Source organism: Ctenopharyngodon idella, chromosome 22 (genome assembly GCF_019924925.1).
Source record: "Ctenopharyngodon idella isolate HZGC_01 chromosome 22, HZGC01, whole genome shotgun sequence".
NCBI classification, from domain to species: domain Eukaryota; kingdom Metazoa; phylum Chordata; class Actinopteri; order Cypriniformes; family Xenocyprididae; genus Ctenopharyngodon; species Ctenopharyngodon idella.
The window spans coordinates 8,611,311-8,635,904 of record NC_067241.1 but is presented as its reverse complement, the minus strand read 5'-3'; the positions used below and the strand labels follow the sequence as shown (position 1 = coordinate 8,635,904).

Sequence of the window (24,594 nt, the reverse complement as noted above, 5' to 3'; positions counted from 1 at the left end):
GGTAGGCAGTTTGGTTTCAGGTAGTTAGTATGGGGGTACTAACCAAAAAAAGAAAAAATGCAGTGGACATTTTAGGACTTTAGTGTTCCACAGTGTGATCACCAATAATTTCTTGAAGTAATCCCTCAAAATAGTCTCTAAAATGAAAGGGGTACGATTACTTTCACAATGCATTGTGTATATACATACAACACTCCATACACCGTAATGACAAAGCAAAACACAGATTTGTTTGCAAATGTGTTAATAAAGAAAAACTGAAATACATTGCATAAGTATTTGTACCCTTAACTCCGTACTTTGTTGAAACACCTTTACAGCCTCAAGTCTTTTTGAGAATGATGCGACAAGCTTTATATATCTGCATTTGGTGATTTTCTGCCATTTTTCTCCTCAGATCCTCTCAAGCTCTGTCAGGTTGGATGGGGACCGACATTTGGTGGACAGACATTTTCACGTTTCTTCCAGAGATGTTTGATTGGGTTCAAGCCCAGGCTCTGGCTGGGCCTCTCAAGGACATTCAGAGTTGTCCATAAACCACTCTTGCATTGTCCTGTTGGAAGGTGAACCTTTTGCCCTGTCAGAGATTCTGAATGCTCTGAACTAGGTTTTCATTAAGGCTATCTCTATATTTTGCTGCGTTAAGCTTTCCTTTTACCCTGATGAGTCCCCCAGTCCCTGCCGACGAAGAGCACCCCCACAGCATGATGCTGCTACCACCACACTTTACTCTTGGGATGGTTTTGTGCAGGTGATGAGCAGTGCCTGGTTTCCTCCATACATGATGCTTGGAACTGAGGTTCATCAGACCAGAGAATCTTGTTTCTTACAGTCTGAGAGAGTCCTTTAGGTGTTTGTTTGTTTTTTGTAGTTTTTTTCCCAGATCTATCTTGACACAATCCTGTCTCTGAGCTCTACAGGCAGTTCTTTTGATCTCATGGCTTGATTTTCACTCTGATATGCATTTTCAGCTGTTAGACCTTTTATTGAGAGCTGTGTGCTTTTCCAAATCATACTCATTCAATTGAATTTGCCACACAGGTTAATTCCACTAGAAGTGTAGTAACATCTACAAATGAAATTGGAATGCTCCTGAGCGAAGTGTCCCAGAAAAGAGTACAAATACATTTGCCATATCAGACAAATCACAATAAAGAAGAACCTCTAAGTAATGGTGTAAAGAAGAATATCATTTTATTATTCAACTGAATACAGATGTTGTAGCATTTTACCACTTGTCACAGAACTGCATTTAAACAAGAGGTTCTGATGGACTTCTACTGATATTTATTGTTCTTATTGAATAAATTGCAAACCAAAAAATTAATTAATAGACCAAGGGTATTTTAATATGTGCAAAGGCAAATTAATCCTTTGTAAAGTTAGATGAAGCTGCACTTTGAAGCAGAAGTCTGGATGCTGTTACATGCTTTAACCACAGGGTGGCCTCATGACATCAGCGTTCAGAGATTGAGTTTGCTCTTCAACTCTCAACACTAGAGTGGCAGAAAAGTAACTTGTAAAAGTTAAAAGCAGCACTAAAACAGCCTTTTGTCAAGTTCTGTAATATAAAAAAATCACTTGCTGCAATACTCTAGCTTTAACATGAAGCTAAACAGTTTAAAGGATTTCATGAAATACTGGAAAAGTTTTAGACAACAGGTCATCCAATAATTTAGCAATGGTAACTGTAGCATGAGATATTTATTGGCTCCTTCATTCCTCATATGTATTATGTTATGGTAAAGCAGCCTAAAGACATTGAAACATTGAGCTGCTTGTAAAAAGTGCTATATAAATAAACTTGACTTGTTAATGTAGCATACATTTCAAACTGTCACATATGATTATCACAAATAAAATGAATCTTTTTCATTACAAATACATCAAATTAAGAAAGGAACAGCATCAGTGGTTTTCTTCATATTAGTTTATTTCATCCAAGATTTGACTATAATACATGTGCAGCTAAGTCGTAATATAGTATTTATCCTTTTAAAAGTTTCATTATGTGAAACAAATTTACATCAAAGTAGTACTAATAAGAAAATACTGATAATTTCAGTACAAATCTATACCTTAAGATTTATCTGACAAGCTCATTATCAAAAAGAGGAATTGACACATGAATGATAATGCTTAAAAGCCTATTTCTAGGTCTCTCAAAGCAGGTTCTCATAGATATATATTCTCCTTTAGAAATGCAAAGATATTCACAGTTTGGAAAATAGCAAGTTATTCTTCATATTTATATCCCCCCTAAAGGTCTGAGCATTAAGTTTCACCAAAAATGCAAGTGGAAAAAAAAATTAAAACACCATTTTGTAGAGATGATCTAAAATAAAATAAAAAAGAATGAAAATTATGAGGTTTTTTATGTCAGCTAAAACAAAGCAAGTAAAAATACATAGTCTATTTTAAAATAAATAAAACTTTTGTGGTTACAATCCCAAATCGTATGTAGTGGTTAATGTAAAATTAAATTAACACAGCTAAAGACTCCATTCAGTATGTCGTTTGTACCACGAGAATGAACGATCTGGATGAAGTGTGAATGATCACAGCTACAGTGCGTGTGCTACAACAAGCAGGTTTTGGTAATGTAAGTGCCATGAAAAGCTCTGTAGAGGAACCGAGCAGACGCCCAGTGTTTAGAATCCTCATCAGCAATTATAAAGAGAGAAATGGGGAGATAATGAAAGGCTACTTCGGCTAAATCTCCATCAGCAGGTCCTATAACTGTAAGAGCATAGGCACATCTGTCTCTTGTCAGTCTCTTCCAGTGCATCTGCTGACACAAACTCTGAGATCTTAAAAGTTCGTATTGAAGCTTACAGCTGTGACATATCATTATGATATGTATGTATAAGGACAAAAAGGGGAGACATGTACCAACAGTCATATGGACTTAAAAAAGTGATTTTGTTCATCTGTCCAGTCATTCATATAAGAGGTCATTTTTAGAAATTATCGCTCAAGTAGGAAGGCCCCACTCACTGAAAGTGAAGGATTTGCAAGGGTATTGGAGTTAGATGACAATTTTATAATGATGTGCATTTTGCCAGGACTGAACAGAGGGTTTTATCACTGAGATTTCAGCCAGTTGAAAGTTAAAAAAAAAATAAGTAGTGAAGTCTACATAGACCAAATCATGTTACATAATTTCTGAAGGGTTTGGCTGGTAAGCTGCTGACGTGGAGAGAAAAAAAAAAAAAAAACATTAATAAGGAACGATATTGAATATTTTGACAGATATTCACAGTGATTCAATAATCACTATAAATCAAGGGTTGTTTTCTCCATGATTCATTTGCAACTCTTATTGTTAAAGGTAACACTTTAAAATAAGGTTCAACTTGTTAATATTGAATAATGCATTATGTATCATAAACCAAAAATTAACAACAATTTTTACAGCATTTATATAGCTAGGTTGATATTAATTCATAAATATACTACTGATCACTGTTCATAACACATTAACTAATGTTATCTTGAAATGTTAAAAATGTACACAGATAATTAATGTAAAAATATTGTTGTTACATCATGATACCTAATGCATTAAACGTATAGTTCGCCAAAAAGTCCTCATTTACTCACCACCAGTTTGTTCCAAACCTGTATGAGTGATTGAATATCTTTGAATATGTTTTGTTTTTGTCCATAAAATGAAAATCAGTGGGATCCAAAATAACATTGGACCCCATTGACTTTCAAAGTATGGAAAAAAAAACAACAACAAAAAAAGATATTTTGTTGTCTTCAACAGAAGAAAGAAAGTCATACAGGTTTGGAATGACATTAGCGGGAGTAAATGATGACAATCTTTATTTTTGGTTGAACTATCCCTTTAAATAATTTGAACAAATTGAACCTCACAGGACACTCTTCATTCATGAAACAGCTTCTGTCCACTTCAGAGTGCTCCACTGAAACATTACAGCTAATGATGATCTATTCCAAAGCCCCAAAAGGCTTATCAAGTAGAGATCAATGGGTAAAATAAACCACAGGTATCAGAGAGCAGGATGATAGCCCTTGTCATAAAGAAATGAAAGTGGTACAAATAAAACATATCACAATGAACATTTTTTGGCTATGAGATAATAATAGACATCTGTATCTTAACCGAGGCAGCAGTCTACAACCGTACTGAAATGTCCGATCAAGTGAAAACACCTCCTAATCATTGGCTCGAGCGCCACAAATGTTCAAAGAATCGGTAAGCAGGGTGTGTTAGTGTTGCAGACAGGAATGGATAAAGAGCATATTTCAGTTCCTTCTGAAGTTCTGTAGCTCAGACTCAGTTACCATGGTAACGCACAGGATGGTTAAGCCCATTGTACTTTGTTCTCTGTCATAACGCTAGAAAGGGAGTGGTTGTTAAAGTAAAAAAAAAAGATTGTCATGATTCATACGCTGCCGAGTATCTGTTCTCAGTCACGTGACGGGCATCTGCATTCACTCAATCGCACTGACTCATGAAGTTCATTATTACTCAAGAAGCAGCAATTTTTGGTGCTGTGCCATTCTCCATGGGTTCAATGACGGGGACTACCTGGTCCCTGTGGTTGTAGAGAAGTGCTGTAAGGTGCTGTGGTGACTGTCCTCCTCTTTTGGTCCTGGTCACCCAAGTATAAAGACATACATTTTCAGTCCTATGGCACACAAGAGTGTGTATTGGCATGTGTGTGTGATTATATGCTCTACAGTGTAATGACTGTGCCTTCCTCCTCTAGGTTACGCCCCTCCAAGTTCCTGTCGCGGGCATTCAGAGACCCTGTGCTTGCGCTGGTCGCCATGGTACCATTCGAGGGGCGGAGGTCGAGGTGAGGCTCATATCTGGGCAGAGCAGGCATGCTAGAGCTTGCTGTCGCCCGCGCCGCTGCCTGCGGAATGAGTTTAGTCCCTCCGTCTGCCTCGATCACCAGATCCTCCTCATCCTCGCTCTCCTCGTCCGGCTCATAGTTCTGAATAATATGGGACGGGGTCATAGCCATTGAGCCTGGTGTCGAGTAACCGTAAAAACTGGTGCTGCTGTCAGAAGATCGTCCTGAGCTGCCGGATGTGGCCCCGCCTCCGCTGTTGCGTACCACGTTATTGCGCTGGTTGGCCGGTTTGACCGTTATAATGAGGTTGTGGCTATTAGCGATCATCATGTCCGTTACTTGGTCCAAAGACTTTCCGCTCACCTCAATGCCGTTGACTTCGAGCACCTCGTCATTGACGGCCAGCAGTCCTGTGCTCTCTGCCAGGCCTCCGGGGACCATACGGGAGATGAAGATTCCCGGGACCTTTTCCAGGCCCTGGGGCGTAACGCGCACGCTGGAACCGTCGCGGATATAGAAGCCCAGTGGTTTCTCCTGACCGTGTTTGTATAGACGGACACGGCGATGTGTCTCCGGGAGAATGTCCACATCGATGATGGAGGACACTGGGCGGAAATCTTTGGGCAGGCTGATGATGATTGGAGGCTTCTTCTTGTTGGCGTCCGGTCGAAGGAGGACTGCTGCAAGCACTGCTGGGGTCTTCTTACGGGTCACAGTGTCCGTACCGAATGAAGAGTAATCTGCCTCCTCTGCACAAAAGGAAGAAAAGAGAATAAGAGAATGTAATAAATATGTAAAGTTTATGTTAGGCATTGCAATTTAAAGGAAAACTGAGGGTCAAAAAAAAGTCGTTGAACAACAACAACCGCAAATTAAACAGATAATTTAATGTAGAATATGTACAATATCTGAATTCTTATATGTAGAATTCAGAAACCCTTGTTATTAGCGACAGCGGTGGCCAATAAGTGAACTGCAGCCAACAACTTATTGCTCATGCTTCTTTTTCATTCTTCGCTTAGGTTAGATGAATATGTAGATATGTGCTGCGCACTTTCCTTTCCATAAAATAAATACAGAACAAAAATGACAGCGGTGAGAAAACAGCAGTTAAGAAAGCATCTGATCATAGCGATGTGAATATGTTTGCACCAGCTCTGCATCGGCATCAAGTAGAAAAATGAGGTAATTAAAATTAAACTTAGTTTGATTATAAAGTAGTCTATATTTGAGACAATAGGCTATATAGATCTGACTATGTGAGACTATCGTTTGACTTATTCCCTTTTCTTTGCATGACACATTGACATTACAGTACAGAATAGCTCTTTCTGCATTATACTGAACACTGTATAAGCATTTGTTTCATGTGTCAGAATGGAAGAGAGCGAGTAAACATAACACTTTTGATTTTCCCAGCAAAAACGTACAGAGTCTTTCACGTAAAAATCAGTCTACAGGCTTTCAAAGACAACCTAGGAAGTCAGGGAAGGTTTCGTTTTTTAAGTTTTGTTACATGCTGTTCACAGAGTGGCAATAAAAAAGTGATTAATGCATTAATGCATGAAAATTCTTACATATATTTTTGTTTGCTTTTACTTTAAAATAAAATGTAATAAAAAATGTCCACGAGTAACATAATGCAGTAACTTAAAGGACATTGAGTGTGTTTTCTTTTATCGGAGTAAGGTCATAAAAAGCTTAAGCATAAACCGGTTGGAACGGGTAGTTCTTTGCCTCTTACACCGATTTCGCGCGACATGTAAATGCATTAACCTGCTTTCTGTCAGCTTATTGAAGTGCGCATGTGTGAAACGCATCCGCATCCAGACAGAGTAAGCGTTTTGCGGGAAAGGAAGAAGGAAATATCACAAACGCAGACTCTTTCAAGACCCAGAAAATTGTAAAAATGTGTTCTCATCTCTCGTGCAGCAGAAGTAGAAGTGGTTCAGTCAAAACGCTGCATCTGTAACTGCATGAGAGAATAATATTTGAGCCTGTAAGTTTCCCGCTGACATGTTGCAAGCTTTATTTAACATTACAACTGACATAACATATGGAATACTCGGAGTCAGATGTGCAAATGATTATTTTTGACATCACTACAGGGAAATAACCCGATTTATGAATAAAGTCACGTAAACACGGCTTACTTGCGTTGTCAGTTTACTGGTTTGCATGTAAACGGGGAAAACTGGTTATTTCAATAAGCTGATATTTGTGAGTTATCAGCTTACTGGTTTGCATGTAAACGTGCTTTCAGCGGCTCGGTGAACACAGTTCAATATCAGCGTATTGTTGTGCATGTAAACACACACATTATCTGTGCACGTTGATTATTTTTTAACATGTTTAATTGATATAGTCCAAGTTTTTTGCACTTGGACTATTCCCACAGCTTTGTAAAGAGAGACCTGCAGGGGATACCGTAGTAGAGAATGCCCGCTTGTTAGTTTCCCTCCGCCCCTTAGCTAATGTGTAATCTACTGTAAACCCAAGCCTCCTTTCAATTTCTCTCTCTTTCTCTCTCTCTCAGCTGCCCTTTATGAATTCCTCAGAGGCTTAATCACAGCCTGGACTTTCACCTGCAAGACATTCATACTCAAGATCAAAAAGGAGAATAGAGTAGGAAGGGAGAGAGGATATAAATGTATGTAGAAGGTAAAGGCTGGAAATGTCTGGGAGAGTTCAAAGCAGTTCAATGTGTTTTTCTGAACTCCCTTGATTTTGCCTGAACGAACAATGGTTAACCTGACAGATGTAATTATTAACAAAAACCACCATGTTATGAGATTGTAACAAACATCTCAATTATGTTATTTACTGATCTTCTGTATCTAGGTCTGACAAGGTTTGTGACTAAAAGCCATGCATTTTTATGGATTTTTTTATGCCATAAACCTGAATTGTACCTCTAAAACAAAAACTATCTTCCTGTATGGTGTTTGTTTAACCAGGATCATGTTAGCAGGGATGAGGCTGTGTGATCTAGCATGGGAATAGATTTCACTTCAGCCCAAATATAGTCAAAACACACTCGCACACACAAGATTGATTGTTCAGTGAGAGAGAGTAAAGGTCCCCCTGCCAGTTCCCACAAGAAAACTACCTGGATTGTCCTTGTGTTTTGTTTCAACATGAATATGCAGCCCTGTGTTGAAATTTGAAATTTTAACAATCATTTGGCAAAACGCCTTCAATACCTGCAGACATAATAAAAAAAAAATCTCATTCTGACCTAACAGAGCTGAGGTTTATTCACAAACATGCAGCATGCACACACAAGTCTTAGCTATGTAAGTTTGGCCGGAGCAGTCGAGCATGTATGGAGATCTCTTTATATCTCCTGGAGCATTCTTCTCCTCTCTTCCTTCCCTATCTGCTCCACTCTTCCATATTAAAGCTTAACAATGGCTTCATAGTCAGTGTTGAAGGGCAGCATGGGAAGTCCCTGAGGGCCACTCAAACAGGCACAAACTAGTTCAGAGGTCCAGAGGAGAAAAAGCAAGAGGATGCATAAAGCAGCAATATATGGAAACTGTATCATGCTGACGGACAGACAAAACTTCATCACCTCACTTCCTGAACACAACACAGTTGGTTCTTTGTGAAACCTGACGCTCTCACTACAGAAACCAGTTGGATCATAATGGCTCATCATTACAAATATGACAGAGACGATCATGTGTTTAAATCAAACACAAACACACAAGCATACAGGCCTCATCATTACATCCCATCATGCACCATGCTCTCTACAATCAGGGGATACAATCAACGCTCAACACAAACAATTAGTTGACTCTAAACTTTCAAGACTTTTAGGATTACAGCATGAAAACTATTTAACTATTTTTTTGTTAATTTACAGTAAATGTACACACTACGATTCAAAATTTTGATAATAATAAAAAAATGTTTCTTGAGCAGCAAATCAGCATATTAGAATGATTTCTAAAGGATTATGTGACACTGAAGACTGGAGTAATGATGCTGAAAATTCAGATTTACCATCACGGGTATAAATTACTTTTTAAAAAATATTATACAGTAGAAAACACTGTTTTAAACTGTAATAATATTTCACAATATTACTGTTTTTACTGTATTTTAGATAAAATAAATGCAGCCTTGGTGAGAATAAGAGACATCTTTCAATGTCTCATTTTTTGTTTAGGCAATGAAGCAGTGTGGATTTCTCTGCAGTTTTGTGTTAATATGGCAGCCGAAATGTGACACTGGCTTTATCTGATACTGTGGTCACCATTGACCGTGGCAGTGCAAGCACCGTCCTCACTTCCTGTCAAAGGACACCAGGATGCAGTCTGTGTGATCAGTCTGCCATGTCAACCAGTGAGAGTAATGTATGTGTTTGTTTCAGCTTAGTGAAATGCAGCCCCACCTTTGCTAGATGATCAGTATCCCATTACGCAGGGTCTTACAGTCCCAAGGTCAGGTGACCGTTTGTGTATTCTTAGCTGTTCTACGTTTTCAAGTAATTGAAAAAGAGCCAATATTAAAATGAAAAATACTACTTATCTAAATAAACTAAACATAAAACACTAAAAAGTAAATGCTTTAAGTGAATTTAGGCATTGCAACATAATGCACAGTATGAAAAATGGGTATTCATTTTGAGATTTGCTAAGGATAACAGTTTAAGGGTTTAAGCTTTTAAATTATAAGGCTTTTCACACTTGAAATAGTTAACCCTGGGTCATTCTAAACCCCGGGTAAATGGAATCCTGGGTTATCTTGCTTCACGTTTCACACTGCATATTCATAAGCTGAAGTTTCACATTGTACATTCCTAAGCCCCGGGTTAACGTTCTTATTTGCAGATATTTGCAGTGTCAGAGTCATTGATTGGATAAACGCAGCATGCAACCTGTTTACAGTACATAAGCTCTAGCATTGCGTATTGCTGACTGTACTATCGAGATTATACTGAATGGACACTTCGGACTATAAAATGTAAGAATGAAACGGTCTCTTCTTCACTCAAATTGTCATGTTTTCTGTCAGCATTTGACATTTTTCCTCTCAAACGCTGAATTTACTGTTTATATACAATGCGCAGTGTTTCCGTGACTGTCCAAAGCAGGCAAATATGAGTACGCGATTGGTTGTCTGATAAGCATCTGGCTGTAACATTCTAACGCCGCATAGTTTCACACTGTACAAGTTTGGCACCGCAATGCGGGTAAAAAGCGGTGCTAACCCTGCTTCTAAATTACAACTGTGAAACGTTCCTTTAAAAGCGGTATTTAAAACAACGATAACCTGTGGTTAAGCGCAGTGTGAAAAGCGACTACATATTTATACTTATTAGTATTTGTCTTGATGACATCTATTTAATTAATGACTATTGATAATTAAGTTTTCATGGTCAGTTCAGAAGTTCACAGGCACGTTCGGGAGCAGCGTCCTACGAGGAGCGTGAAAACAATAGAGATGTCACACCGTGTCTCTGCTCACCGCAAACTGTGTGAGAGACAGACTCATCTCATCCAATATTCAGCAGGCCTTATGAAGGCCGTGATGGCTCATGTTTCACTTTTGTGAATGTCTCATTCAGGGTTTTTTTTTTTTTTTGCATGTGCTACTTTCTGTTTACAGTCTCAGTCCACAAAGCTGCTTGCAGAGAATTGTGTGCCTAGATTATTCAGACGAGCAGCCGCTGACGGCACGACAGCATCTGTGGAAACATTACTGCTTCTTTAAGGTTAAGTCCAGACGTCTCCCACATGAGGAGTGTGTACCATCCCGTTCCAGTCACGGCACGATAGAGGAGAAGGGAGAAAAGAGGGTGGAGAAAGGGCTATAATGAGTGCTTATTAGGCCAGGGAGAGAGAATGAGAATGAAAGAGTGAGGGTTGATGGGTAAAATCTTTTGAATAGAGAAGCTTTATGAGGTGCTTATATTCTGGGCCAGCTGAGTGCATACTTCTGTGACACAGCTATGATAAAGTGAGACCTCTTCTGATAACAGAGAGAGAAAACAAAGTGTGAGACAAATGAAACATGGGAATAGCCCTTAAGAATAAGATACACAGAGAACATGTGGAAAAAATAAGGTGCGCTGTGTATGAAACTTGCATGGGAATCATTACAGCAGTTTCTGATTAAAGCAAAAATGACAAGCCATTAAAATTCCTTATTATGTGTAAACAACCTTGAGCTGCCAATGCATCATAATCATGCATTTCCTGTGAACTTTACAGACAGCAGACTTGGTGTCAAGCATTAGGTCTGCAAGCTAAGATCTTTAAGTGTTATATGACTGTTGACTATCAGCATATCAAATCTGATCCATTTCGCGACTTATAATTAAAAAGGAAGAGAACATCTGAATGATATGTACAGCAACTAACCATAAATCATTTTGTTTTTATGTGGTAAATTGGAAATAGATTCATTGTTTTGCATTCAAAAGCATTCAAACAAATTTCAGCATGTGATCAAAAAAACAAAAACAGAAGAAATCTCAAGTGGTCCAATGGAGGTTGCTTGGCCATTTTTAATTTTCAATTTTACAATTATTGGACCACTTTATATGGAAAGACCTAAATTTGTCTGTTTTTTTTACTTCTACATTTGAGTCAAGTCAATAATTTTTTCTGTAGTAATCAACACACCTGTGGCATGCTGTTGATTACCACACGAGCTTGTACTTATTTTAGTATTAATAATGTTGCATAGCACAGGACTGCTTTCATATATAGTTCCTTTATAACACTAGAGCTCCGTGAACACCTTTGTAACAAATTTAAGGCCAGGCAGCATGTTTAATAAGAGAGTGTGTGGGTAGAATGACTCCTTCATGTCATTAAACTACTGCTGCCTTCAGTTTAATTCATGCTGACGCTGCTCATTCTTCTCTCTCCCACTCTCTTCCTTCAGCGCATCATCTTTACCCATCTGACACATCCTCTGTCTCTCAGGGAGTGACTGTGACTGCTTTGCTTCTCAGGATGTGCCACTTTCAGCTGGGCTAAACTTGTTTCTGTGTTTGGGGCAGCCTTGGTCCCACCTAAAATGTTCTTTATTGGCATCGATGGTTCAATAAGGAGCCATTTACATGAATGAAATTGCAAAAAAGGTTCTTTATAGTGGAAAAAGTTTCTTTACATTATTAAAAATTGTTATTTTCTGTTCACCAAAAGGTTCTTTGGGGAACCAAAAATGGTTCTTCTATGGCATTGCTCCAAAAACCCTCATTTTGAAGCTTTATTGTAAAGAGTGTACAGTCTATTCAGATCATTCTGATGCATACTGTACACAAACATTGCAAACTCCGATATGATTGGCTGGCTTAAGCATTTTCCAGGAAATCAGAGTGCTCAGGTTTTAATCAGTCCACCTGGAAACAAATTTGATTTGTTTAAAGTACTTAAGTAAAGTAGATATACATGAGCAGAACTATGTACTGTATATCTTTTTGTTTTGGTTATACCTGTGAAATAATTGGCACTTTCATTTTTGGATAGAAATTCTGATCAGTCTACACACATTTTTCTCTTTTTTCCATGTTATAGAAGATGGAATTGTGGAGCAGAGACATCCCGCACTCAATAGATGCTGGGGCACCGTCACTCAGTTTCCACAGCGAGGACCTTTCTGATAACCTGCACCTTCTCTTGCCTTTGACTCTGTGAAGAATGTGAAGTGCACTGCTAAAGGTCACATGGTCAGAGTTCAGTTTGGAAGGTGTTTTACTGCTCTGAGGTTAATCATACACAGAAGCATCATAAAACACTAAAATCATCAGCATTCAAACTTGTGACAGAGGCAAAAAAGAACAAATTATCCTACATCAGAGCTGTGTACTGCAGAATCAGTTTCAGTCTCTCTCACATGGTTCACTGTGTCCAGTATGGCACAGGAATGGGTCAAAAAAGTCCAAAACTGTTCATTCAATGTCTCTGAAAAGCTGTATCTTTATATTCAGCTTTTTTTAAAGCACCGCATCTTAATATTCAAAAGTTTAGAGCACTATTTTTTTTTTGCTTTAAATTCTTTTTTAATTGTTTTAAACTTTAAAACATGTGTTTGACCCTTGTCTAGTCTATTTTAGTCTAGTTTGATTTTTGTTTTCAACATTGATGATAATAAGAAATGTTTCTTGAGTGTCAAATAAGCATATCAGAATGATTTCTGAAGGATCACGTGACACTGAATGGTGCTGAAAATTCAGCTTTGCCATCACAGGAAAAAAATACATTTTAAAATATATTAAAATATATTTAAAACATAATAATATTTCCTAATATTACTGTTTTTTTATCAAATAAATGCAGCCTTGGTGAGTATGAGAGACTTCTTTCAAATCTTACTGAGCCCAAGCTTTTCAACGGTAGTGTATATTGATACAAGGATCTAAAGTATCGATACAATACCATGAGAAAAACTCTGTCAATATTTGATGATATAAACACCTCTTCTACAAATCACTATGAAGCACAAGAACAACTCAGTTTGAACACAAGTTGACAACAAACACTGTGTTTGACAATGACTTGGCCTTTTATCTAAAACAGGACTAACCAGTGACCAGGTCTTACACTATTTTTTTTTTTTTCTTTCAACAACGAGGTAATAGCAGATTGTTTTCCCACTAATAACACCTCCTTACACCTCTTTCCCGATCTGGTCCCTCTCTACACCTCCATATGTTCACAAACTTCTTCATTCCTTGCACCCATGTGCAGCCGTCCTGTCCTGTCTAATCTAATCAGCAGAGGTGATCAGAGTCTGACCACATTCCACACAGTGTGACGCCTCCCCCCAATCCTGCAGCTAACTGCCCCTTCCCCCCCAAATGTACAACCTCTTCCACCATGCAGCGCACCCTCCACCCCTCCTTCATCCCGCTCCACTTCATTGACAACAGCAGAGAGGCACTGGGCCGATCGCACTGGCCCTCTCTACCCAGGCATGATGACATAACAGTGTTCCAGTGCTTCTGTGTATCAGTCTGACATTGCTTGACCCTGGAATTCCTCCCTCTTATTAAAGCGGCTCCTCCTAAAACTGAAACGGCAATAAAAGCTGCAGACGTCACAGGTATCAATAAAACACAAACCCATCCCTGTGCCCTGATTCAGCTGATGACATGAATGGAAAAGTAAACAAATTTGTGGTTTCAGAAAAGAAGAGGAGAGGTAAAGCGAAAGAGAGAGGGAAAGAGTGGGTAGATTCCTAAAATATAAGTCATGGCACTCTAGAAACTATTCAATTTGCTTTCCAGAACCACACCTCTAAGACAGGTGAGGCCAGCAGGGAGGATCCCAGAGACCTGCTAAGAAAACTATGAAAGGAATGGAAATTATGTGTAATGAATGACACAATGAAATGAATCAGAGTGCTATTATTAGAAACAGAAGTTTTAATTTAATGAACAAAAGACAGATTAATGCTAATACTATTAGCCGACTCGTATGTTAATCTCAGTGGAATTACTCAACCTCATTCAAAACAAGATTTAGTCATTTGATATAAATGTTATCAAGTATATGTGTGGATGCTCAAATTGAAGCTTTGTTCAAAACCTAGTAAGCTGTAAGCTGCCAACTAGGCAGCTTTCTTCTAAGGCAGCATCCCAACCGAAATGGAACCTCATAAGTGACAGATTTAGAACGCTGTGCAGAGGCAGCAAATCCAAGCTCCACACAAATAATGATCCTTGTGTAAAACACTCAGGAGACTCCACTCGTTTAAACGTAGCATGTTGCTAACAGGGCGCAAAAATGCAATTTTTAGGGTGAACGCAAAACAAAATTTGGCACCCCGATGCCAAAGGATTGCCAAGAGGAAAAGGGCTAAGTGTGGAGATTGAGCAGGAGATCACTGTTGGATGCCCATCGGATATATTTATGATACCTATGCTCCTATTTCTGTCCTTCTGAGCTACACTGTATAAAATGTAATTTTTCCAGAAAAATACTTGTTGATTGGTTTGCTGTAAATTGTAAATGCTTAAAACTGCATTATATGTAATTGTACTGCAAAATACTAAAATGTACAGGTTTTGTAAGGAAAATCTATCAATTATCATATAATTTAAAATGAAAAACAGTAAAAGTACATTCCCAGATATCTGTGTAACAAATCACCTATAGTTTGTTTCTTATTTTTGTTAACAATAATGTACATTAGGGTGATTTGTGTTACATTTTCTGCTATGTTTGTTGCATTATTTTAGCGTCAAGTGAGTTATATGTTTAGCACCTGTATTATGATGGTGGTTATCATCAGTACATTTTAAGATTTTGGCAATTAAAGTAGATGTACATGTACACTGTAAACCCGAACAGTACTACTAACTTATAAAGATTGAGTACGCTGCAATTAAAGTCTGTTAAATCATTGATGCAACTTAAAACTATTACATTTTCTGAACAAGGAGTTTAGTTTTATTTTTGTGTAGCTCAACATTTTTGAGTAAACCCATATACTTAAATTATTATTTTTAAGTTTACTGAGCGATATAAAGTGACGTCATCCATTTCACATCGTTGCTGAAGTTACTGACGTAACTGACATTGTCAGAAAAATCCATTCAACATTAAACTGAGTTGCAGCAGATTTCAAGTTCCCAGCATGCTTTGCGTCACACTCTGTAAAGGGGGAATAAATGTTGAAATTGATGGTTATTTTGTGTGTTTTGCACAAGATTAATACAGAGGAAGATGTGTTATTGTGTAATGTTCTGTTATTTTGGTATTTAAATGAGTTTCTGTGATGTTGATGTTTTGTAGGGTTACCATCAAGGTAAAGAGTAGTACCTGTGGTTAGGTCGAGAATGGGCTGCCAAACGTCAAGGCTATAAATACTGAATGTTAATTAACAGTTCATGCAAGTAAATATTGATAGTCTCTTTGATGGTTACATTAGCGCATACTGGTGTGCTGTTGCTAACTAACACTTAACCATAAAGATTAGGTGTTAGTTTAATCAATATTTCAAATAAATTGTAATTACTGAATTTGTGTTGTATAAAATATTTTTTTTTAAGTTTTTTTCTACTAAAATAATCTTTGAGTTGTTTACTTAAATGTTTTGGGTATTCTAAACTTATTGGGTTTTACAACCACTGCATCAAAATAATTGAAAAATAAGAAACATTAAGTATGGTAAACAATAGTTTTAAGTACAGTGGACTTAAACATTAAATAAAATTTAAAAATTTTAGTTTGATTTTATTGCTATTTATAATTATTGTTTACTTTAAAAATTTGAGTTGCTTAAATTTTTTTTTAGGTAATCAGTGTCTTAAATTGAGTATTCTGAACTTATTGGGTTTTACAGTGTAGACCGATCAAGCAGACCAATATGCCATCCCATAATACTTTTTTACTATGAATTTAACAAGTTATTTTCTACAGTGTAAAAACATGATCTTAATAAGCATATAAATACATCACATAGGGTAAAATAGTTTTAATTATATTAAGGTTTTTTTTTTTTTTTTTGTCTTTCTGTATTGAATGAACTATTGAGAAAAGAGGTTGCTGCAATGCTGCCCAAAATTAGTTATCTTAGAGGGCTGCAGAACACTGAAGGAACATTTCACATCAGGAGCGTTACTAAGATGCCATAAAACACTGTCTAAGGAGGTTTTGGAACAAGAGGTTATTTCCTTTAATCAGTTAGTAACAAGGAGGAGTGAATGTAGAGCACAGAGAATATAGAGCAAAGACCCAATATTATGACATAGCAGCAGCTGAGCAGGATGTCTGATCAGGAAATCACATGATGCAAATAGACACACAGGTGCCAACACCCCTTAAGCCAGCAAACATGTATCCACAACAGACAGGCAGTGCCGTAAACACCATAGACATTGAGGGTGGGGGGACGTCCCACTCAGTATTCAGATATAGAGCTTTGCCATTTTCAATGGTCGATTCTTAAATTATTAAATTTGGTCCCCCACAATCCTGATTCCTGAATATGTAGTACCTATTTCAGCATGCTACAATCACCACTCAAGAATCTCTTGTCATTAACCCCAATCAGCTTGGGCTCTTCACTGCTGCCATGGTAGCAAGTAAACAAGCATGTGATTGGTGTATTGTGGTCATGCTGATGTTGTCTGAAAAAGCATGCGTTTGTGTTGGGGCGGGACGTCTATACGAACACATAAACCCTCATTTGGAGTGTTTAGATGTACATGTACACCCTACAAAACATCCTCATTAAAGATCCAGTAAGCTGAGCTCAAGTCAAGCCACTTGAATATGCAAAATAGGCTACAACAGAACAAAACCCAGAATTCCAAACACAATCCACAGACGAGGCGCACCGCTCAAGAATGCCTCAGACCCCCCCATCCCCCATGTAAACTTCAACCACAGCGAAGGCTATCTTAACCCAGATCACTGAATGTGTGCCATTCAAAGACAGCAAGACGCTGCAGAACAGATTTCAGTTAGTTTGACAGTCTTATTACTCTGCATCTTGATGTGACTGCAAACATAGAGTCCGTTTTTTTATGTGTGTGTGTGCTGCTGGCTTCCATCAAAGTGCACACTTTGGATCTGATGTGATGTTGCATTTTTATTAGTCTGGTAGCACTTTATTTTAAGGTGACATAGTTACATGTTACTACATGTGCTTACTATACTAATAACAGTTAATTAAGCATAATTACAAGTAATTAACCCAAAATCAAACCTAACCATTAAATATAGTAAGTACATGTAGTTAATTAATATTACTCAGTACTTATTTGAGTAAGTACAATGTAACTACATCACTTTAAAATAAAGTGTAGGGATGTAACGATTCACTCAACTCACGATACGATTCACGATACTGGTTTCACGATACAATTTTCTCACAATTTTTGTGTAGCCATGCACAGAAGGCCGATGGTCAAGTTCAGGATTTTCATTAAATTTCAGTTTGTTTTTCACCAAACCCTATCGCATATCCCCAGAACACTTGGAATTTATGGCACGTGTCACATGGGATCATTCCGAGACACTTCTGTGCATCTTTTTTCTTGATGCTGGCGGCTATTCACTGCCAATATATGGATGAGTGTGAGCAGGACTTTTTTTTTTAAACATTTCTCCTTTTGTGGTCCGAAAAAGAAAATTGGGCATACGGCATTAGAACAACACCAGAGTGAGAAAATAATGACTTAATTTTCATTTTAGTGTGAACCTTTAAGAATATTGACAGCCAATCAGAATCTACTCGAGTTTAAAGAGCTAAAGCATTTAAAGCAGCATTTATTGCCCGTTGGTATGGGTGCTAATATAGTTATTGTCCTTTGTTTACCATGTTTAGAATTTCCTTTAAAATAAGCACAAAATGTAAAAAAACAAAAAAACAAAACAAGTCTTCAAATTTCATCTGCATTTAGTTAATCAGCCTATATCAAGTGTGCATATTAATCTCTGTTGCATTTAGGGCACCAAGCTGAAAAACATCACATCTAGCCTTTAGGATAATGTCTGCGTACCCCCTACATATACACGCATGCACTCAAAAACTAAAACATGTGACAAGATAGGACTCCTCCCCATGCGGAGTTAAAAAAGTGGGCGGGTCCTCGTGCTCTTCTGTGTCACATATTCTGCCATAGCAACAGGTCACAGGATGAAGCTAGCGTCGCCGTGTAATTGAAACGCAGGCCACACAATGTTACACAGTGACCCCTCTAATCTCCACCTGACAAAGTGGCTTACCATCTACAGGTCATATGGCACACAGACACAGCTTAGAGTGGGGCACCCCGCAGCCTGGGGCCACGACACACCAAAACCACACAACAACAGTGAACTGTGTTACTTTAACTTTAAATTGTTCCTTTCAAATGAGCTCAGCCAAGGGTTCAAAGTCTAAAAGTCTGAAGACTTTTAGCCCAAATTAAGAAACACTTGGCCCCATTAGTTAAAGAAAAACACATCAAGGAAGTTTATGCAATAAAATATGCCTTGTGAAATCAATCAAATAAGCAATGATAAACATTTAGGAAAGATAAACAGTGAATCTTTAAATGCAGCTGTGTTAGTCACAGGATTACATGCATTGCATTACAAAGATAATTTATCTGGAATGAGACTTAACCCAGCTAACTAGCAACAGTTACCACACAGAAATACTCACTTCCAACAACATAACCTGTCTCAATATAATCTGATATAACTGATACATAAACAAAAGCACCACTTCTGGTCTGACAGCTTCCTGAAGTACAGTTATTGCCTCCACATATATTATCAGTCGAAACACATTTGTGCATACTACACAACTACATATAAATTCTCACCATACAGATGGACAAATGAACTACCCCTGTGAGTGTTATAACCATAAGGGATCTAAAGGAAACTATGTCAGAGTATGGCTGTGTGAGTAGCATATGGAGTTTGACCAATGACCCACTTCAAAACAACAACCCTCACCTTTCCGCTGCAAGAAGAGGCGGAGCAGGGGCGCTGCCACGGAGATTGCTTTATGGTAGTTGTCATCGTTGTTGATTGGCAGCAGGTCCCCGTGAACATCGGCGTAACCCACAAGCAGGTCGACGTTAGGGATCCGATGCACATGCTGCAGCAAGCCATAGAACTCATCAAAGCGTCCCGGCTTGGACCGGTCCAAAGAGAACCGCCTGAATTCTGCTCCAAACTAACAACATGGAACAGACATCAGTACACATAGATGATGACATGGTAAAACAAGATGAACAACCCATTCCCAGTTTTTATTGTGTAACTACAGAAACTTCCAAGTCCTCTGAAGTATGATTTAAAGGGATAGTGCACCCAAAAATGACATTTACTCACCCTCAAGTAGTTTCAAACCTGTATAAATGTCTTTGTTCTGCTGAACACAAAGAAAGATATTTGGAAGAATGTCAGTAACCAAACAGATCTCTCCCCCCATTTACTACCATAGTAGGAAAAATAAATACTATGGTAGTCAATGGGGGGTAAGATCTGTTTGTTTACTGACATTCTTCCAAATATCTTCCTTTGCGTTAAGCAGAACAAAGAAATTCATACAGGTTTGGAACTAATATTTCACTGATAAATATTGCTAAATATATGTCTATGAACTTCTGTTATGATTCTATGTTATTTTTACTCCCTCTTTAAAGCTTGAAAGCTACAGCTGCCATTCATTGTAATGGATAAAAATAGCTGATAATGATATGTTATAGCTGATAATCAATAAATGGCTAATATTAAAAACGCATACTACTTTTTTTAGATGTGAAAATTAAAACACACTGAAAACTATTAATGCACACAGCAACTCACTCCAACGTGCGCTCTTAACAGGAAAGCGCTCTTCCAGAGATCTCTCTTTAAATTAATTTTAGATGATCTATATCTTAAAATATGCAGAGACCATTAAAAATCCAAAGTATGCCAATAAATATTTAATATACATCAATACCAATAAATTAAACAATTGCTAATATCAGCCAAGAAACAATATGGTGCCAAATATATGGTGCATCACTAGCAAAAAAGCAACAAGAACGTCATTCAAATGATCTCCTTTTTGTTAAAAATTACAACAATCTTAATTTTTGGGTGACCTATCCCTTTAAGGAGAAGTAAGCATTAGATTTTAATATAGAGTAACTAACTATAGAACAACAGCATGAGTAGTAATAAAAAAACTCATATAAATTATTTATAAACCAGGAAAATCATGGGCAAAAAATGTGATGCATAAATTAAATGATTAAAATTAGATTGCTTAAATTCTTTCATGATTTGTAATAAGTTATGAAGTGGTTTGGTAATTAAAAAAAAACAATGTGAAGGGAGGATTGAGACTTAGTCAGCTGTAACGTCATCACTCGCTAAGCATGGCTTGTCCATTATAAAGTAGCCCTGTAAATCTTTGTGTTGGTGGAGTGAGTATGACCAGACTCTTGTTTAGAGTGCCATCCATAATGATTAACACAAGGAAAAACATGAATAAACATATACTAAACAGCATGAATAACTATCCCTACCTACAATAACATAGACATAAACAAGAAAAAGCAATGATTGAGACTGAACTGTCTACCTTGACAAATTTCCAGAACCCTTATTAGTTTTGAGACAAAACCAATATTTGATTTGTACATCAGACAGCGGTATAAAGTTATAAATATCTTGTGTATCGATGTTCAGGCATGTATAATGCCTGTAAAACTGGTCTCACGTCACAGTTGAGATAATCATCTTATTAATCACACGTGCAGCTTGGTATTAGATTTAACTTATTTTATTGAGAACAGTCAATATTTAATTTCCTCAAACCTTATCTTGTCATGTGTATGTGAAGTTTGGAATCCAAAATGAGTGATCATCAGTTTTACCAAAAGACTAAGGGAAAACAAGTTTAGGAGCAAGAAAGACTTTTGATAAACTGATACATTGCAGTGGCAAGCCATTTCAGCACTTAAACAAACTAGTATCTACTCGTAGGCCTTTTACTAGCGCTTTTAAAAATTAACTGCACTTATTCCAATAGGAACTAGAATCTATTCAGTTAGTCTTTGCTAACAGTCTCTATTCTATTGTTACTGGGGGGAAAAAATTCCATTGAATTCTATGGGGATCTATGGTTCTTCTCACATCAGTTATTTATCCAACTAGAACTTATTCTGGCTTTACTAGAAAATACGCACTAGTTATAGACCTTGTCTGTTGTTACTTGTAACTAGTCTAATAATAGTAGCATCTATTCCAGTTTTTCTAGTACTATTTGAACAAACACAAGAACCTGTTTATTAGACATCAGCATGGATTCCAATTGGCACTAGTAACATTTTAAATCTTACTAGGAGCACTTTAAATTGAACTACAAAATAATCATTATTAAATATGAAAAAAAAAAAAAAAAAAAAAAAAAGTAGGCTAATTATAACCACTGAGATAAGAAGTGTTACCAGTACCAACTGAGATACTTGTATCTCATACTGGCATAGTTCGGATTATTAAAGTGCTATTACCTAATGAATAGCTAGTAAAATTGGAACAGGGACCAGCAAGAACTACTACATACTAATCTGGCATGAGCACTTGATATCTATACCACAGATCCCAATAGATTTCAATGGTAACAGCAATTTGTTATCAGCAACACCGGAATAGTTATTCATTGCAATCTGGATAATGACTAGTAACAAAGGAATAAGTGCTAGTATGTAATGAATAATTATTAGTTTTAAATAAAATTGATGCTAGTAAATATTTAATTACTTATTAATACTTAAAATAAGTAACAGTAACATAAAGATAGGTATTTAGTTTAAATAAAGAACTATTCAGCTTGCCATAGACTGGGAGATATCGTGGCTAAACTGACTGGTCAAATACACACGGGTTACCTTTGTAACATTTATAAAACAACTCAAAAAAACTTTGAGGCATTATATTTATAATATAATAAACACCTGACAACATGAGATAAGAGAGCATCTGTCAAAACACTCCAACTCTCCCCAACAACAACTTACGGACATTCTATGTCCTCATAGCACTAAAGAAACGGTCGACTGAACTCACAAGGTTGGCAGAACTTACCAGGACAGTGTGATTGTGTTTTAACACCCAAATGTACTGTTAAGTCTATTCCTAACATGAAGACTAGTCTGTTCTTTGATTGAACACTAATTAAAGTAATTGGCCCGCTGGCTACGCACCTTGCTCTTCACCTCCACGGCGCTCAGAGTTCGGTTGCTCGGCACTCGGTGGTTTTTGTTCATCTTTCGCTAACTGGACCCCGCCGCAGAAACACTCTTGCCCTCCCGCGGGCTGCGCTCATCCGCTTTGAGCTCGGTCCGTCCAAAACGGATTTTCTCGGCTTAATCCAGTTAAAGACGCGTATCTCGCGACAGCTCCGTGTCTTTGCTTGTGTTGTTATCGGAATCGAGTAGCAACGGCGACGCCTGTCAACTGAACGTGCTCCGAAACTCTGCCTCTGCCTCTACCCCAACCCTGCCTCTCTCACATGCACGCGCACACACGCTCTGCCACATAGTACTGGACGGCCTGACTGTGACGCTGCGTGCACCCAGGAAACAGCTCAGCGTGAAGAGCCGACATCAAGCGCGCCCCCTCTGGTCACAAAAGCCATTCTTTTGCCATGAACAAGTGAGGCTCGTTGCCCAGCCCAGTACAGATTACTATCAAAAAGTATATTGTTCTTTAAAGTACCTTGGCGTTTCATGTAAATACCACGAATGCTCCAACAAAGTACACGGTGTTGCCATCTAATACCACCGCAGTCATTTTAAGGGTAAACATAGAATAAACTCATTGCCCTAGTCTTGTGTAATAAAAAAAAAGAAGAAAAATCTACTTTCTAGACATCTTATACTGCACTTTCAAACAAGTTTTGTTCTGAAAAGTATATTAGTTTATACTTCTTTGCTTTTGCATTTCCATTCTACAACAGACTGCATATAAAATACTGCACTGTTGATAAAAACTGGCAGCTGTGGTTGCCATAAATTCACTGGTAAAATAAGTCACAATGTTTCAGACATTACAAGCGGGTATTTTGGCACCTGTATATTTTACTCTTCATAACCATGTATTTTATTAACAATAATGTTAATACACTTGCAGTCTATTATTCACTTAATCTACTTGCAGCACTAAAATTTACTTTGTATCTTAAAATATACTGAAACTTAGTAATACAGTAGGTGAAACAGATCTCAGGATGAATAAAGTTCATTTAAAAAGACCATGAGCAATGTTTAATAAACATGAATAGAAAGAACACAAAACATAGAAAGCATGCGCATCCAAAAATATCTGAAATACAGCTGCATGCCTAAAACTTTATATAAAAAAATACAAAACAAAGTCAGCACAGTTTCTCCCATAATAAATAAATAAAAAATACTGAGCTCACCAGCAGTGTTGAGTAAGTTACTCTAAAAAATGAATTACTAATTACATCTTCAACAGAGTAATTAGATTACTGTAATTACTCTCTCTAAAACGTATTGCATTACTCATTACTAATTGCTTTCTAAATATATCAATCTTGACCAGTTGGAAAACTACAAGGATAGACATAAAACTGCTCTTTAATTCTTTCAAATAAATAATATAACATTGCATAAATTATTCTTGAACTGACCAAAGTATCTGAAGGGAGAAGGTTACATTAAAACGTACATTTTAACTTTATGTTAAATTTTGATGTTAAATCCACTTTATATAGAATTGTTCTAGTCAATACAGTATTGAAAGGGTTAGTTCACCCAAAAATGAAAATTATGTCATTTATTACTCACCCTCATGTCGTTCTACACCCATAAGACCTTCATTCATCTTCGGAACACAAATTAAGATATTTTTGATGAAATCCGATGGCTTAGTGAGGCCTCCACTGCCAGCAATGTTACTGCACCTCTCAAGATCCAGAAAGGTACTAAAGACATATTTAAAACAGTTCATGTGAGTACAGTGGCTCAACCTTAATATTATAAAGTGATGTGAATACTTTTTGTTCGCCAAAAAAACAAAATAACGACTTTTCAACAATATCTAGTGATGGGCGATTTCAAAGCACTGCTTCGAAGCTTTAAAAAATCTTTTGTTTCGAATCAGCCTCGTTTACTGCAATCACGTGACTTTGGCACTCCAAACCACTGATTCGAAACAAAAGATTCGTAAAGCTTCGAAGGCGTAGCTTGATGATGCCGAGATTGAGCATGGAATCTTGGGAGTTGTTGTCTTCACCTCACAGGCGGTGGAAAAGAATCAGAATGGGAATCGGA

The 24,594-nt window shown here is 37.4% G+C and overlaps 1 protein-coding gene and 1 long non-coding RNA gene across 2 annotated transcripts; one reads left to right on the top strand and one right to left on the bottom strand.

Annotated features, from left to right (window-relative positions):
* Positions 1-86: 86 nt before the first annotated feature.
* LOC127505373 (uncharacterized) lies at positions 87-3,273 on the top strand. The gene is made up of 2 exons (XR_007927697.1): positions 87-563; positions 647-3,273. It is a non-coding gene; the product is annotated as an uncharacterized LOC127505373 (long non-coding RNA).
* On the bottom strand, positions 1,913-22,882 carry pard6b (par-6 partitioning defective 6 homolog beta (C. elegans)). The gene is made up of 3 exons (XM_051880853.1): positions 22,501-22,882; positions 19,253-19,475; positions 1,913-5,581 (listed from the first exon to the last, which is right to left on the bottom strand). Exons 1-3 carry the CDS (start codon positions 22,561-22,563, stop codon positions 4,710-4,712), a joined length of 1,158 nt encoding a protein of 385 aa, XP_051736813.1. The 5' UTR covers positions 22,564-22,882; the 3' UTR covers positions 1,913-4,709.
* Positions 22,883-24,594: the final 1,712 nt, after the last annotated feature.

Bases quoted from the DNA above. Each gene is read 5' to 3' on its own strand.
- pard6b (XM_051880853.1), bottom strand. From the start codon at position 22,563: ATGAACAAAAACCACCGAGTGCCGAGCAACCGAACTCTGAGCGCCGTG. The intron at 19,476-22,500 runs GTGCGTAGCCAG...CCATGTTGTTAG, and splicing joins CCGTGGAGGTGAAGAGCAAG to TTTGGAGCAGAATTCAGGCG. The intron at 5,582-19,252 runs GTGAGGGTTGTT...CCTTTTGTGCAG, and splicing joins CCTCTTCTTGCAGCGGAAAG to AGGAGGCAGATTACTCTTCA.